This window comes from Hypanus sabinus, chromosome 2 (genome assembly GCF_030144855.1).
Source record: "Hypanus sabinus isolate sHypSab1 chromosome 2, sHypSab1.hap1, whole genome shotgun sequence".
NCBI lineage: Eukaryota > Metazoa > Chordata > Chondrichthyes > Myliobatiformes > Dasyatidae > Hypanus > Hypanus sabinus.
Window position 1 is genome coordinate 176292040 of NC_082707.1, and position 18178 is coordinate 176310217.

Here is an 18178-nt window from a genome sequence, read left to right on the forward strand (position 1 = left end):
ACAGTTTTCTGAGTCTCCTTATTTATCGCTTTCCTTAGTTTCTTTCAGTGCAACCCGTTTTATACCAGGGACTTCTATCAGGAAGCGAGGGGACCGTGAATCCCAGGTTGAGAAGTCCGGCCTCCTCGACGCTGGAGAAACATTTTAGTTTAAGTCCACGTTTATTAGAGCGGTTTTGAGAAACGATCTTTCCTTTTGCTCTGCACGTTCTCTGTCGCCCGTAGGCGGCGCTGCCACTGTTTCGGTCCGTCCGCGACACCGTAGCTTCCGTCCCTCTTGGTTTGGCCGTCGCTAGGAGGGTCGGCCCTGGGGCGGGCGGCTCCCCGGACCCCGCACTCGTCTTTCCTCGGGAAACACTGCTGTGGAGACTTCGGTACCTTCAAGCTTCACGCCGCAGTAGCCTCAATCGATTCCTGAAGGAATTCCGTGTAAGGGTGTCCCTTAAAGGTAAATGTGGCTGCGTTGTCTTTGCATCCTCGGGCACGCGTGTTGTTGAACTGTAGTGGTTTGCATGACCACGGGTACCACGGAGAAGTCCTCTAGCACAGACGGGCCAGTGCCCGCCGACATGATCCACCAGTCCCGCTCGTTTCTGATCTCTTTCTCAGAACCGAGATATTAAAGCCCCCTAAATGCAGGGTGTTTATTGTTTTGTTTGGAAAAAATTGGCTAATATTGCAGTGTGGTAGCACATTGTTATGTATAGCCGGGGAAACTATTTCTGCATTTGCAGTCATAAGTGGCTATTGGGGGAGGGCTGCACTTTTGTTTGTATATTGGCAATCTACCTAAAATGTGAGTTGGTGTGTTGCTTTTGGTATTTTACAGTAGCATCACTGTTTAAATGTCCTTTCATTCTCTAACTATTTGCTGTCAACTAGTAGATCTATTCTTTTTAACTTTCAAATTAGAAGAGTAATATTTTGATTTAAACTAAAATCTTGTGACTTAACCTTGTAGAGAAAGGTCAGAGAATACGTGAGTATCAGAATCGGGATTATTATCACTGATTTATGTATGCTGTGCAATTTGTTGTTTTGAGGCAGCAACACTGTAGGCTACAGTAAGAAATATAAAACTAAATGAAGCAAGAAGTAAAGCCAAACAGTGAGGCAGTGTTCATGGACCATTAAGAAATCTGATGGTGGAGGGGAAAAAGCTGTTTCTAAAATGTTACGAGTGTGTCTTCAGGCCCCATACCTCCTCCCTGAGGGTAGTAATGAGAAGGCATGTTCTGGATGGTGAGGGTCCTTAATGGTCCTTAATGGTGGATGCTGCCTTCTCAAGGCACCGTGTTTTGCAGATGTCCTCGATAATGCAAGGCTGGTGCCCATGATGGAGCTGGCTCCATCCCTCTGCAACTTTTTACAATCCTGCGCATTAGAGACTTAATACCGGGTCATCACCAATCAGCCAATCAGAATGTTCCCCTCAGTATGTTTGGAAACTTGCTAATCTTTGGTGACGTATCAAATCTCCAAAAAATCCAAAGTATAGCCACTGGCATGCCTTCTTCATGAATGCATCAATACGTTGGGTCCTGGATAGATCTTTTAAGATGTTCACATCCAGGAACTTGCTCACCCTTTCCACTGGTGACCCCCTCGATGAGGATTGTGTGTGTGTTTTCCCGATCTTCCCTTCCTGAAGTCCATAATGTTTCTTGGTCGGAGGTTGTTGCTTTGACCCCGTTCAACCAGCTGATCTAATCACTCCTGTGTGCCTCCTTGTCACCATCTGAGATTCTGCCATCTGCAGTTTTGTCATTGGCAAATTTATAGATGGCATTTGAGCTGATAGTAGCCACACAGTCATGAGGGTAGGGATAGTAGAGCAGTGGCTATGCACACATCCACAAATAGCAGAATCACATTTTGGTAGCCATTGGAATATCCCTATATTTTGAATTGGGTATGATATATTGTGAAGAACTGAGTTATTCTGTTTGGGTAATTGCAAATACATGTTGGATGCATTCTGCATCTAGTTAGTTAATTCATTCTATTTTCAGACCTTTTAATGTCACCTCAGGTCAAGTTTTCAGTTTTCTAGCAGTCATTTCCAGTTGGGTTATTTTGTTCTCTGAACAAGGGCTACTACAGCACAAGCCAGCCTGCTTTTCCTATTGAATGTTTCCTGTATCATTTTCTTCCCCCATCCACAGTTGCACAAGTTACCATGGAATTTGTCACTGAACTTTTCTGATCTACATGGTCCAGAAGCTTGTTGGATAAACTCACTGAGCCAAGCATCTCTTGATGTTATTTTAAAAGAGAGTTGGGTGCATGTACACACGTTGTTGATGCAGTCTCCATACACTAAGATGTCTTTCATTTTAATCTTGTCCTCAGGGTGTCTCAGACTGAAGAGCTGTAGAAGAGGGAACCATGTCACTAACAGCTGGTTTGAAAACTGATTATGAAAGGTTGCTTCTGCGCTTTCAGCAAACTGGAAGTGTGCGCTATGAGGAGTTCTCTGCCATCTGGCGAGACATGAAGTTCTCCACTATCTTTTAGTAAGAATTCTACTTTTAAGATGTTAATTCAGTGATTAAGGTTTGCATTTACAAAGATGTCGATGCCCAAATGGCTGACGTCATGACCATCAACAGTATAAATAGCCGTGAAGTGTATTTAATTTGAGACAGATCCATTTCTCATCTGATTCTACTGAGTACATTTCATTAGTGGACTGTTTTTTTATGAAAGAGAAATTAAAGTATTAATGTGTATGAGAATAAAAGTGAAGAAGTTGATGAATAATACCTGAAAGCATTTAATAAGGAGCTTCATCAAAAGTTATTGTGGAAATTAAAACTTACAGTAAGTAGATGGCGTTTTCAGACGTAGCGACTTCTCTGGGGCCAACCAAAGGTTTTATTGTCTTTTTTTTAAACAATTTTTTTTCACTATCGCTAGACCTTGCTGGACATTTGGAACTTAAAGTTCTGTACCCCATCAGAGAGTTCTGTACCCCATCAGAGAGTTGTTTGTTGCAGGAGAAACTAAGGGAGCTGGACTTAGTGTGGACCATGCTGCTACTATTGGAGTATAAAAGTTGCATTGTTTGCTGTGTAATCAAAACTATGTAGTCAGCTTTGAACTTGCTATTTGCTATGCATGTATCCAATTTAGTAGGAGAATGAAATCTTAAGAATGTAGAAGACAATGGTGTGTTAATGAGAGGTAGCTAAGAGATGTAGATTAGAACATGATTAAGTCTTCTACAATAGTGGCGGATGTACTTGTGATACGCAACTATAGACCGATTGGATATGCTAATGCAACTAAACCAGGAGATTGCTCCAAAAAATGCTATGTACAAGGATTGGTGGGCAATCAGCGACTGACTGTCTCAGCTTTGATTTGCAAATTAAAGTGTAATACTTCTTGAAGAATCTTCTGCATCTCCTGGTCATTTGTGGGGCACGAGGAACCACAACAAAATTGGCGACCGCGGCAGGACCGGAAAGAGACCCGCGGAAAGGAAACGGCAGATTGGGGACGCTTCCCAGTCCTCTAGGGACCCCCACAAGGCTAACAGAATTAAGGGTGCACCCAAACAAAAGGTAAGCGCTTTTTGCAACAATTTGGACTAAGAATTCTGTTGGCTTTGGGGAGGTCTTGGAGTCTCAGAAGTGTGGAACCACTGCGAAGGGTCTCTCCGGTCCAAAGAATCTGGCAGAATCGGGGTTAACGGGGCTCAGAGGATTGATCAAGAACACTGCAGTGAGGGTAAGTACAAATAAGTTAATAAGTAAGAAAATTTCCACGTAGTGTTGGTAAATCCCTGTCCCCCTCGTATGAGATGAAGGTCTGAGCGGGCAGGGAAAGGGAAAATAGAGAAAATCCTCGTGGATACCGCCTTAAGAGATAAGGGTCTGAATAGATGTGGTTCATAGAGAAAATCCCTGTGGATTACAGCTTCGTATGAAACAAAGGTCTGAATGGGCAGGGAAAGGAAAATAGAGAAAATCCTCATGGATACCGCCTTAAGAGATAAGGGTCTGAATAGACGAGGTGCAAAGAGAAAGTCCTGTGGATACCGCTCTGAATAGTGGTCTGTACGGGCAGAACAGAATAGGAAACAAGGACAGTCCAATGTATAGTTTAAAGCGCTGGTAGATAGACGATAGACTAGGCATAGAATTAGAGTAAATAATATTATCCAGTAAACAACTGTGAATCTCTGAAATACCTTAAGAAGAGAGAATAACATGACAGGTAAAGGAACGGCAGTAGAGATTCAGAGCAAAAAATCCCAGTAAATAAATATGAGATCACAAAAACTTCAGAAAAATGGGAAAAGAGAACCAAAAACCTGGTCACAAAATGGCTAAGAGAAGGAACATTTGATGTAAGCTTGTGCGAAGAAATGGAGGCACTAATTAAAAATTACAAACCAAAAGATAAATCTAAGAAAAGAGGACAAAAAAGAGAACGAGAAATGGAAGTGCTGAAACACTTCAGAACGGAGGAAGGCTGAGGAGGACAGGTAGAATATTCATTACAAGAGAGGAAGACACTAAGGTGTTGGAGAAACAGCCTGCTCGAGAGAGAGGAAGGTACAGTGAGAAGTTTCAGCTCCGTACCCGGATGCGAAAGAAACAGAAAAGCCCCCTCCCTATAATGAGGATGGAACCCCTAAGCAGTGCCCCCTGCTGACGAGAACAGTAAACATGCAGGGAGAAGTACAAGTTTGGGATAATGAAGAGGAAAAGAAAAGACAATACGAGAAGGAAAAAGCGGCGATATGGAAGGAGATACAGGCAGAAAGGATAAAGGTGGAACAGGCAAAGAGAGAAATGAAAGAAGAGATTGAACAGATGAAATACTTGAGAGAGGAAAAGGAGTATGAGGAGTATCGGTTATACCATAGAAATGATCAGACTAAATTCAAACAGCCCAGACAGGACTGGAAGTCCCAAGGAGGGGGACAGAGGAGCTATGGGCAGAGGGGACCAGTGAGGAAACAGGGGGAAAGAGAGGTAGAGAGACTGTGCTGGGGATGTAATCAGCCAGGTCACATGAGAAGAGATTGTCCGTTTACACCATGGCCTGTCACACACCAGCAGGAACCGATAAGAAGGGAACTAAAGTTTAGCCAAGGACCAGCCCCCATAGGCCCAAGCGGACCTGTGAACCCCTATGCGAGGTATTAGGGGTGCCCCGAGAACTTGAGTGGGAAGGGACATTACCCAATGATAACAAGGGAGGCAGATGAGGAACCCATTGTTCAGGTTATGTTAGAAGGGCAACTGACACCAATGATGATAGATACTGGAGCCACGTACACTTGTGTACAGCCACAGTATGCCCTTCACCTTCCCATGTCAGGAAAGTTTATTAAGACGGTAGGGTTCTCGAGGAAAACACAGTTGACACAGTGCACGGCTCCAGTGCAGTTGAGAATGGGAAATAAAGGAATTGTTTTGCCGGTGCTAGTATTTAAAGGAACTCCGATTAATTTGTTAGGCAGAGATGCCTTATTGAAACTGGAATTAAAATTAGAATGCACCAGAAATGGGCTGAGTGTGGAAAGAGCAGGGGCTCAATTGATAGTGCGAGAAGACAAGAAGGCTAATGTCTTTTGGATAGGAGACATCGCAGATCAGATTCAGGAAATCTGGGAAAAATGGAAAAAGGGTGTGCATGCTATATTACCCAGGGCTGTAATGCCCAAATCTGAGCTACATTGTACAGTGATTTTTGACGAGACTCAGAACAGGGAGTTAGAGGAAAGATGGCACCTGGAGACATGTACCCAGCAGCACCTGGAAGGGGAGGCTGTGATAATTGGAAAGCAAGGGGCAGCTTTACAAGTTAAGTGGAACACCTTTTTAGGAAAATGGTACAGGATACTGGAGGCTGCACCCCATGTAACGTTGTTGGTAAACAAGGGATATCATTCTAAAGACTTAGGACCCTTAGTTAAGAGTGTTGAAACCGTAACAGTGTGGAGGAAAATCACGCCAGAGGTGTGGATATCAGAAGACAACAATTGCATTAAAATAGTGGTAAGTGTAGATATGGTAGGGACAGTGAGAGAGGTCGAAACAATTCCCCAACCACATATGCCATTGCTGGGAAAGGAAAGAGGCCAGCAGAAAGATAAAAGGTTAGATGAGTTGCCGTCTATTCTGTGGTCACAGCATGACACGGATGTAGGGAAAATAAAAACAGCTAGTCCGGTGGAAATAAGGCTGAAAAAAGGGGAAATTCCACCCAGGAGACCACAATACCCTCTAAGACCAGAAGCAGAAGAGGGAATAGCATCAACTGCAGGGGTTGTTTGAAATAGGAGTGCTTAAAAGAACAAACAGTCCATGCAATACCCAGTTGCTGCCGGTCTTAAAAGCAGATAAACCTAAGTGGAGATTGGTGCATGATTGGCGAGCGGTAAATGATGTGGTAGAGGACTGGCCAGCGGTAGTCCCCAACCCACATGCGCTTTTGACTAATGTTCCACCAGAAGCAAGTTACTTTTCAGTGATTGATTTGTGTTCGGCTTTCTTCAGCATTCCTCTGGCCGACCAGTGTCAGTATCTGTTTGCATTTACTTACAGAGGTGCTCAGTATACCTATACCAGAATGCCGCAAGGATTTAAACATTCACCACACGTTTTTAATCAGGTGTTGAAGGCAGACCTAGAGGGCATACCATTGGAAAGTACATTGTTACAGTATGTGGATGACCTGTTGATTTGCTCCCACAGTAAGGAATAGTGTGAGCAGGACACTATAACTCTGTTAGAGAAGCTGGCGCACGGAGGACATAAATATCCAAAATGAAACTGCAATTTTGCACGCAGCAAGTGGAATTCTTAGGCAGGGTAATATCCAAGGGAGTGAAGGCGATAGCACCAGATCAGATTGAGGCAATAACTAAGGCTCCCAAACCCCAGACTGTAGGGCAGATGATGACGTTTTTGGGAATGGCAGGGTACAGCTCAGATTGGATAGGAGAATATGCTGAGATTGTGGCACCTTTGAGAAAGATAATGAAAGAAGCAGGATATACAAATTTGAAGAACGGCTTACAGTGGAATGGAGAGGCGGAGACAGCTTTCAATACTATTAAGCAGGAATTGCAGTCAGCACCAGCATTAGCTTTGCCTGACTACGAGAAGGTTTTTCATTTGTTATGTATCCAACCGACAGGAGGGTTATGTCACAGCGGTTCTAACACAAGAGACAGGCACAGGAAAAGCAAAGCAGCCGATAGCATACTACAGTATGAGACTAGATGAGGTGGCTCAGGAGTATTCACCCTGTTATCAGGGATTGGCGGCGCTGTACTATGCATATGAAAAGGCATCATCTGTAACCCTGGGCTATCCTGTGACTGTGCACACACCACAAAGTAGCAGAGTTGCTGGAAAGAGGGAAATTTGTGCTGACACCAGCCAGGATAGCAGCGTATCAGATGCTATTGACATTTCCAGACATAACCATACAGAGATGCACTGCCAGTAATATAGCCGATTTTGTCCCTTTGGGCTATGAAGGAGAACCCCATGATTGTGTAGGAAAGACGGTGGCATTTGCCAAATTGAGAGCAGATTTACGGTCAGAACCACTAGAGCAGGGGTCAGCAACCTTTACCACTGAAAGAGCCACTTGGACCCGTTTCCCACAGAAAAGAAAACACTGGGAGCCGCAAAACCCGTTTGACATTTAAAATGAAATAACACTGCATACAACGTTTTTTTTGTCTTTATGCTATGTATAAACAAACTATAATGTGTTGCATTTATGAAATTGATGAACTCCTGCAGAGAAAACGAAATTACATTTCTGCATGCAACAAAAACATTTTGAACTCCGAAAAAAAGACGTTGGGTTGAAGGTTACTTTTAAGTAAAATACTCAATGTCTATTTGAGTTCTTCTTGTATTTATGAAAAACGCTGAACTTAAATTTTCCGCCAGCCGCAAACCAAAAATAACGTCAGCCAGCTGTCAACCTGAAAAATAAAAGGACTATTTCACTGAACAATGAAAAAATATGAATATTCCTAAAATAATAGGCAATTAAAATATGTATCATACTTGGTTAATGGGATTTCTGCTCCTGGACCTCAGTGCACAGCATCTGCACATCAGGGCTGTATGACGTCACCTTCATCTTTACACAGGATTGCAAGCTGTCATCTGTGAGGCGTGCGTGATGTTTGTTTTTAATAAAGTTCATGTTGGAGAACACCTGCTCACATACATACGTGGATCCAAAGATCGACAGGACACCAAGCGCATACTTTTTTATGTTTACATAAATGTCGGGGATAGCATTCCATGTTTCGAACACAAGTTTGTCCGCTTTTGGGAGGTTTTCAATATCACTCCATTTGTGATTCTGAGCAAGAACGGCCTTCTGACGGGCAACATCTTCAAGTTCTGCTGTCAAGCGTCTAAACTTGGACACCCACATGTCTTTGTCGGCTATTTCGGCCAGTTCCATCTCAAGATCAGGTTTACTCACACCTGCCAATGCAGTCGTATTCAGTAGAGATGAATCGATGCTTAGGGGAGTGACCGGGAAGGATAATGTGTTTTTTTTCCTCTCTGAACTCACAGAAGCGTTTCCCAAACGAAGTTTGCATTACGATGATTGCAGAATGTAAATACTCTGAACTTATCATGTCGTGACCTTATTTGAACTCTCTCAAATTGGGGAAGTGAGACAAAGTGCCTTTCAGTCAATTTCTGGCAAGCACTGTCAACTTGCGCTCGAATGCCAAAACATCCTCCAACATGTGTAGGGCTGTACGTCCTTTCCCCTGAAGAGCTGTGTTCAGCGTGTTCAGGTGCGCTGTCATGTCTACCATGAAGTGTAGCTTTTCCAGCCCTTTGCTGCCCAGGAAAGTTTTCACTTCTTCCAGACACGCGACAAAGCGTTTCAGCACCTCCCCTCTGGACAGCCACCGGACTTTGTTGTGCAGCAGGAGATCAGAATATGCGCTTTCCAGCTCGTCCAGTAACAAACGGAATTGACGGTGATTTAAACTTTTTGCCATTATTTTATTGACAATCTGAATGACAACATCCATTACTTCTGTGCATTCCGGAGGAAATGTTTGAGCGCACAGTGCCTCTTGGTGCAAGATGCAGTGAAAAATCAGCAGCTTTCTGTCCAGCGACTTATGCAGTAAAGCCACAATTCCCTTGTGCGTTCCCGTCATATTCGGTGCCCCATCAGTAGCTACTGACACCAGGTGGGTAGTCTTTATTCCTTTGGCTCTTAAACAACCTCACAGATGTCCTCCCCCCGTGTTTGGTCTTTTAGAGGTATCAACTCAATCAGTTCTTCCTGTGGCCCGGCAGAGTTTACATACCGGCAGAACAACGCTATTTGTTCAATATCACCTTTGTCTTTAGTCTCGTCACAGGCAATCGAGTAGGCCACAGCTGAATTGATGTCTTTAATTTGCTGTCTTGTGATGTCTTCTGCCATTTTTATGGTTCTGTCTTTGACAGTCTTTGCAGAGAGGGGCATATCCCTGATTTTCTGCACAATTTCACTCTTGTTTTTGAAGTCCGTGAATAGATGTTCAGAAATCTTAATGAAAGATTCTTTTATATATTAACCATCTGTAAACTGCTTCCCGTGCCTGACTATTTCCTGAGCGGCAATATAACTAGCGTATGTTGTTGGTTTTCCGGACTTCATCCATTGCTTGAAATGATTTTTGCTCAGATCAACCTTCCGCATCAGTTCCGAAATGGCTTTTTTTCTCTCATCTCCATCCAGATATTTTTGAGCAAAGGCTGCATGTTTATTCTAGAAATGCCTTGCAACATTTGACTTTTTGTTGTTTGCTAGTTTCTCATTGCATATTAAGCATACCGGTAAACCAGTCTCGTCAGCAGTGAAAGCAAATGAATCTGTCCACGTATCATTAAACGTTCTGTTTTCTTCAGTCACTTTTCTTTTTTTAGAATTCTCCATAGTTGGCCTACCTTGGATCGAAAAATTAAAGAAATCGCGCACTGACGGGTGTCAGGCATTGGCAGTGGTGATGTATATTAATAGCGATAAAAACACGTTGTAGCGGTGTGCTCACACAGTCAGTAAACTGCAGTCGAATAACTTTATTCGAACTAAACAGCCTTGCTTTTAAGCCTCCCTCAACCTGGCCCCCATGGGCGCGGATGCTGCAAAAGACCAATTATTTCCCAAAGCAACAGGGAGCTGCAGCACAGAGGTAAAAGAGCCGCATGTGGCTCTGGAGCCGCGGGTTGCCGACCCCCGCACTAGAGGATGCAGTTAAAAAGGTTCTGTGCATAGATGGCTCTTGTTACAGGGATTATGGATGGAAATCATGCAGGGTTCTCAGTAGTGTAGCAAGATCAGTGGAGATATAAGGTGTTCCAACCGTGTTCCGCCCAACTAGCGGAAATCAAAGCCCTGACAGCTGCGTGTGAAATGATGGAAGGTGAGAAAGTAGACATCTATACTGATTCGGCATATGCGGGGCAGTGTGGAAACAGAGAGGTTTTAAAAAAAGCAGTGGAGATCCCATACAACATTGTCAGCAAATTCTAGACTTAATAAAAGCCATAATGAAACCTAAAGCATTGGGTATAGTAAAATGCCAGACACATAAAGAGGGAAATGAAGTAATAACAAAGGGAAATCAAGCTATGGACAAGCCAGCCAGAAAAGTGTCTGGATGTACCTCAGCTGTCATTGCCCCCCAGATAAGCCTAGCTCCAGAACCTATGGTAGAGGACCTAATTGAAATACAAGGTAAGGCAACTTTGGCAGAACAGACGAATGTGGAGACGAAGGGAGGCCAAGCAGAACCCGGAAGGCTTGTGGAGCACGGAAGATGGTTTGTTGGTAGCGCCCACCCCTCTACTGACGATTCTGATTTCAGAAGCGTATGGGATTGACCATTGTGCAAGGGGGGAAGTGATAAAGAAAATAAAGGAGGATGGTTTTTGGTCACCTTATTTACAGGCTTCAGTGGATTTTGTCTTGTCACAGTGCGAGGTATGCGCACAGAATAATATTTGGAAGTGAATTACAACCCCAATAGGTCACATTCCTGTACCTGAAGGATCGTTTAAACATCTAGTGATCGATTACGTAGACATGAAAAAGACAGTGAGAGGGAAAAGATGCATGCTGGTAGTAATTGATCGATTTAGCAGATGGGTGGAGGCGGTACCTTCAAGAGATCAAGGGGCAAAGACAGTGGTAAAATCTCTGACAATGAAATGATCCTAAGGTTTGGAATACCTACAGAAGTTAGCTCAGACAATGGTTCAGCTTTTATCCAGAAAGTGGTCAAATTGGTACTGAGGAAAAAGCAAAGATTTGGATGTGTATACCACTCTCAGTCACAGGGCATGGTAGAGAGAATTAATGGAACCCTGAAAACATTGGACTGGCTGTTGGCAGAAAAAGGAGGAGTTTGTGTGATGTTTGGAGAAAAATGCTGCACTTTCATACCGAACAATACTAGCCCAGAAGGGTCTTTCACCAGAGCAATGAATAAATTAAAGAATCTGTGAACAGAGGTCAAACAGAATGCAGGGTTCGGACATCAGTCTTTTGACTGGTTAGAAAGTAGACTCGGAGGATGGGGAGCATGGCTGACTAAAATAGCAATAACTGTCAGTATTGTATTGTTGAGCTGTGCGCTTGTGCTGTGCTGTTTTCTTCCTTGTCTCAAGTCTCTTGTAGTGCGTGCTGCAACCAAACAATTTCCGATGCTCGTGGCAATTACTGAAGCAAGCTTAGTGGAGAAAGAAACACCGAAAATGTATTGTTACAGCCTACAACACCTGCAGGATGAACAAGAGCAAAACGACAGTGTGGCAGTAGATTGTAAGGGCTTATGAGTCTTTTGCCCTGTCTCAGGTACAGAGGGACAGGTTTTTGGCTCAGCGGCCCAGGGTAACAGGGAGAGAATACTTTGAGGTCTTGGCACAGAAAATTATGGTTTAACCCGAGATTTGGGAATAAGGGTTTGAGTTCATTGGGGCTTTTGTGCGCGGACTCTTAAGTCTTCTTTCTCTGGGATATATTGGAGTATAAAAGTTGCATTGTTTGCTGTGTAATCAAAACTATGTAGACAGCTTTGAACTTTGCATATTTGCTATGCATGTATCCAATTTAGTAGAGAATGAAATCTTAAGAATGTAGAAGACAATGGTGTGTTAATGAGAGGTAGCTAAGAGATGTAGATTAGAACATGATTAAGTCAATGGGTAGAAACAATAGTGGCAGATGTGATACACAACTATAGACTGATTGGATATGCTAATACAACTAAACCAGGAGATGGCTATAAAAAATGCTATGTACCAGGATCGGTGGGCAATCAGCGACTACTTAATGACTGTCTCAGCTTTGATTTGCAAATTAAAGTATAATACTTCTTGAAGAATCTTCTGCATCTCCTGGTCGTTTGTGGGGCACGAGAAACCACGACACTACCTGCAACAGAGAGGAGTTGGTGCGCAAAGGCAGTGTGCTGTCTTAATAACAAGCGATTGTCTTAGTGATCACAAGACCCTTTTGGACATTGGTAGCGTGGAGTGCTGCAAGTCTGATTCACTTTTATTGGTGAGTGGCAGGTGTGGACAGTGGGGGACTGCCTGGCCTCAATCGTAGCAAGGAGTTGGCCTCAAAGTGTGGGCTTGCTGTTTGCAGCCACCCAGCAGAGAAGTGTTGGTGTGCTCCAGAGGTGGTGTGGCATGGCGTTTGCTGGATTTGATGCTGCTCTCCAGTGTTAACTCGGCAGAAGCCAAGAAGGTAGACTGCTGCAACATTCTACCTCGGGGACTTAGCCTTTTTTGTGCGACTGCATTTCACTGCTGTCTTATATTTGCTATTTGTGCCTTGCGCTGTGTCCTGTGGCACTATGCTTTTGCATTTTGGCCCTGGAGCAATGCTGTTTTATTTGCCTATATTCAGGGGTATTCATGGATGGTTGCATGACAATTAAAGCTAAAAAGCTTTAGCTTGGAGGTCATAACTGGATTGGGTAGCTAACAGGAAAGAGAGAATAGGCAGCAGTACAACAGGCACAAGATGCTGGAGGAACTCAGCAGGTCAGGCAGAATCTGTGGAAATGAATAAAGAGTTGATGTTTTGGGCCGAGATCCTTCTTCAGGACTGGAAAAGAAGATGCCAGAGTAAGATGCTTGGGGGAGTGGAAATGGAGGAGGGAAGAGAAGAGGGCGGTAGTGATAGGGGATTCTGTAGTCAGGGGGGCGGATAGGAGATTTTGTGGGGAAAATCAGGAGTCTCGGATGGTATGTTGCCTCCCTGTGCCGGGGTCTGGGACATCTCAGATCGGGTGCAGGTTATTCTCGAGAGGGAGGACAAGAACCCAGATGTTGTGGTCCATGTAGGGACCAACGACGTGGGTAGGATAAGTGAGGGGGTCCTGAGTAGTGAGTTCAGGGAGTTAGGTGCGAAGCTGAGGGGCAGGACCTCCAGGGTAACAATATCAGGATTGCTACCTGTGCCACGTGCGAGTGAGGCAAGGAACAGAAGGATTAATACGTGGCTGAGAGGATGGTGCAGGAGGGAGGGCTTCAGGTTTTTAGATAATTGGGCTTTGTTCCAGGGAAGGTGGGATCTGTTCTGAGGGGACGGTTTACACCTGAACTGGAGCGGTGCTAACATTCTTGCAGTTCTTGCAGGAAAGTTTGCTAGTACTTCTCGGGGGGGGGGGGGTTTAAACTAAATTTGCAGGGGGCAGGGATCCAGAATGTGAGAGAGGATAGCGAGATGAAGAATAAAGGACATGGGGACTACACAGTTCTGGAATATTAAGTGTGTAGTAGAGAAAGGTGAGGCAGAACAAGTGATAAGGAGGACATGTACAGAGGGATGGTCTGACGGAACATGGAGTTAAATGTGCAGAAAGAATAAGTAAATTTAGGAAGGACAACAAAATTCAAGGGGCGTATAGCCTGATGGGAGTTTGGGGAGCTGGGTTAAGCACAATAGGCAGCGATTTAAACAGAGAAGAGAAGTGGGCTACAAATTCTATATTTGAATGCACGAAGTGTCAGAAATAAGGCGGATGAGCTTGAAGCTCAGGTGCGAATGGGTAACTATGATGTTGGGATAATGGAGACATTGCTGCAGGGAGATCAGACCTGGGAAATGAATGTACAAGGGTATACATGCTATCGTGGGGACAGAAATGTGGGCAGAGGGGCTGGGGTGGCTGTGTTGGTGAGGAATGAGATTCAGTCCTTTGCAAGGGGGGACATAGTATCAGGAGAAGTAGAGTCTGTGTGGATAGAACTGAGGAACAGTAAGGGCAAAAAGACCCTAATGGGTGTTGTCTACAGGCCACCAAACAGTAGCATGGATATTGGGTCCAAGTTGAATAGGGAGTTAACATTGGCATGTGGCAAAGGTAATGTCGCAGTAGTTATAGGGGATTTCAACATGCAGGTGAACTGGGAGAATCAGGTTGGTGCTGGACCCCAGGATAGGGAGTTTGCAGAGTGCCTACGGGATGCATTCTTGGAACAGCTTGTACGAGAGCCGACCGGGGACAAGGCTATTCTGGATTTAGTCTTGTGTAATGAACAGGATTTGATAAGCGATCTTGAAGTAAAGGAGCCATTAGGAGGTAGTGACCATAACATGATAAGTTTTTATCTGCAATTTGAGAAGGATAAGGGCAGATCAGAGATGTCAGTGTTGCAGTTGAACAGGGGAAACTGTGGAACCATGAGGGAGGAGCTGGCCAAAGTTAACTGGACGGATATCTTAGCAGAAAAGACAGTGGAACAGCAATGGCAGGTATTCTTGGGAATAATGCACAAGGTGCAAAATCAGATCATCCCCCCGGAGAAGGAAGAATTCAAAGGGGGGAAAGGGGCCACAGTGGTTGACAAAGGAAGTCAGAGATTGCATAGCATTAAAAAAAAGGAAATATGACAGAGCTAAGGTGAGTGGGAGGACAGATGATTGGGAAATTTTTAAGGAAGAACTGAACTTAACTAAAAAAGCAATACGGGGAGAAAAAAATGAGGTACGACGCAAGCTAGTCAGGAATATAAAGGAGGATAGCAAAAGCTTTTTTAGGTATGTGAAGAGAAAGAAGATAGTTAAGAACAATATTGGGCCCTTGAAGAATGAATTGGGTGAAATTGTTATGGGAAACAGAAATGGCAGAAGAATTTAATAAAGACTTTAGATCTACCTTCACTAGGGAAGACACAAGCGATCTCCCAGATGTATGGATGGGCCAAGGACATAGGGTAACAGAAAATGAAACAGATTGACATTAGGAAGGAAACGGTGATGAGTAGACTGAGGGGACTGAAGGCTGACAAATCCCCAGGTCCAGATGGTCTGCATCCTAGGGTACTAAAGGAGGTGGCCCTGAAAATTGCGGATGCATTAATAATCATTTTCCAGTGTTCCCTAGATTCAGGATTAGTTCCTGAGGATTGGAGAATGGCTAATGTTACCCCACTTTTTAAGAAAGGAGGGAGGGAGAAAACAGAGAACTATCCTCCTGTCAGCCTAACATCAGTAGTGGGGAAGATGCTAGAGTCCATTATTAAAGATGAAATAGTGGCATATCTAGATAGCATTGATAGGATTGGGCAGAGCCAGCATGGATTTATCAAGGGCAAATCATGCTTGACTAATCTATTGGAGTTTTTCAAGGATGTAACCAGGAAGTTAGACAAGGCTAGATCCAGTGGATGTAGTGTACCTCGATTTTCAGAAGGCATTTGATAAGGTCCCACATAGAAGATTGGTGGGTAAAAACAGAGCTCATGGCATCGGGGGGAAGATATTGACATGGATAGAAAACTGGTTGGCAGATCGAAAGCAAAGGGTAACACTGAATGGGTGTTTCTCGGAATGGCAGGTGGTGACTAGTGGGGTACCACAGGGCTCGGTATTGGGACCACAGCTGTTTACGATTTACATCAACGATTTAGATGAAGGCATTGAACTTGCTGATGATACTAAGCTGGGTGGGAGTGTGTCGTGATGATGTTAGGAGAATTCAGGGTGACTTGGATAGGCTGAGTGAGTGGGCAGATACTTGGCAGATGATGTTTAATGTGAATAAGTGTGAGGTTATCCACTTTGGGAGTAAGAACAGGAAGGCAGATTATTATCTGAACGGTGTAAAGTTAGGTAAGGGATAAATACAAAGAGATCTAGGAGTCCTTGTTCATCAGTCACTGAAGGTGAATGAGCAAGTGCAGCAGGCAGTGAAGAAGTCTAATGGAATGTTGGCCTTTATTACAAAGGGAATTGAGTACAAGAGCAAGGAAATCCTCTTGCATTTGTACTGGGCCCTGGTGAGACCACACCTGGAGTATTGTGTACAGTTTTGGTCTCCAGGGTTAAGGAAGGACATCCTGGCTATAGAGGAAGTGCAGCGTAGATTCACGAGGTTAATTCCTGGGATTGCGCAGAGAGGTTAGAGAGGTTTACGGACTGTCTTACGCAGAGAGGTTGTACACGCTGGAATTAAGGAAATTGAAAGGGGATCTGATTGCAACATATAAGATTATTAAGGGATTGGACAAGATAGAGGCAGGAAATATGTTCCAGATGCTGGGAGAGTCCAGTACCAGAGGGCATGGTTTGAGAATAAGGGGTAGATCATTCAGGACAGAGTTAAGGAAAAACTTCTCCCAGAGAGTTGTGGGGGTCTGGAATGCACTGCCTTGGAAGGCAGTGGAGGCCAATTCTCTGGATGCTTTCAAGAAGGAGCTAGATAGGTATCTTATGGATAGGGGAATCAAGGGATATGGGGACAAGGCAGGAACTGGGTATTGATAGTAGATGATCAGCCATGATCTCAGAATGGCGGTGCAGGCTCAAAGGGCCGAATGGTCTACTTCTATTGTCTATTGTTATTGTCTTGAAGGTGATGGGTGAAGCTAGGTGGGTGGGAGAAAGGATATGAAGTAAGAAGTTGTGATGGGAGAGGTTGAAAAGGTACAGGGCTGGAGAAGGAGTTTGATAGGAGAGGAATGTGAACCATGGGCGAAAGGGAAGGGGGAGGTAATAGGCAGGTGAGGAGAAGAGGTAAGATGGGGCCCAGAGTGGGGAAATGAATAAGAGGGAAAAGGGAGGGGGAAAATAATCACCAGAAGTTGGAGAAATCATTGTTTATTCTGTCAGGTTAGAGGCTACCTAGATCAAATGTGAGGCATTGCTTCTTCATCCTGAGTGTGGCCTCATCATAACAGAAGAGGAGGCCGTGGACCAACATATTGGAATGGGAATGGGAGTTAACATTGATATGGTTATTTCTGTGGAATTGAAGTTGACATCAGTATGTCTTTTCTGGTTGTTGAGATACAATGAGTGGTAAATTCAAGCGGTCAATTCCAAGGCCCTCAACTTTTTAGAACTTGTATAAGTGAATTGGATTAAAGGACCATAAGTATTATTCTGAATTTGTTAATGATATTAAGGTAGATAGGAATATAAGTTGTACCTCTTACATTTGTTTCTTTCAGTGGAAAAATGGGCAAAATTGACAGGAGGACTTTCGCAAGGGAAGCACTAGCTCTGGCAAGCCGATACTTTTTCCCTCCTTACAGCTTTCAGATCCGGTTAGGAGGCTTATACCTTCTTTATGGACTGTACAATACACAGCTTTGTCAACCTAAGGAAAAGGTATGTGCCAGATTTACCTTGCTGAGAGTTTGATTACTCTAAGCCATCAGTGCATATCTGTATCTATTCCGTAGAGGTTATCCTGTACATTTTGGACTTAGAGGTGGGGGCATCACAAGTCTGGCCCATAGATATGAAATAGTCCCCTGTAAATACTAAGTGATTCAGAGAGAAAAAAAAACTGCTGTATTCACAGTGGGAAATAATAGTTAAAGTAAATAGCATTGATGGTGAACAACCCAAGTAGAAGTTGATAAATGTAAAAGAATTGAGACGCAAGGAGGTATCTGTGGAGTTTAAATATAGAGTTGACACTTTGGACATTGCAAAATCCTATTTCTGCTATATATTCAATTTATTTTTTCCTGTTTAACTGCACATAACTAATTTATCTTCTCACCTTTAAAGTGAGGAATAGTTTATGCAATATGTGAGGAATTGGGAGGTAAGTACTTTTTCTTTATTCCCTGATGTGGCTATCATGATGGAGTTTGAACTAAAATGCCCAAAATACATTTATATGATGAGCAATTCAGTCT

The 18178-nt window shown here is 43.7% G+C and overlaps 1 protein-coding gene across 1 annotated transcript in view; it reads left to right on the forward strand.

The window, feature by feature from the left end:
• The first annotated feature begins 253 nt into the window (after nucleotides 1–253).
• snapc1b (small nuclear RNA activating complex, polypeptide 1b) overlaps nucleotides 254–18178 on the forward strand; it is a 38397-nt gene continuing 20472 nt past the window's right edge. Inside the window, exons 1-3 of the mRNA XM_059960022.1 lie at nucleotides 254–447; nucleotides 2352–2515; nucleotides 17480–17639. Of these exons, the coding sequence (XP_059816005.1) occupies nucleotides 2388–2515; nucleotides 17480–17639 (288 nt within the window). The 5' untranslated portion in view covers nucleotides 254–447; nucleotides 2352–2387. The remainder of the gene's footprint in view (nucleotides 448–2351; nucleotides 2516–17479; nucleotides 17640–18178) is intronic.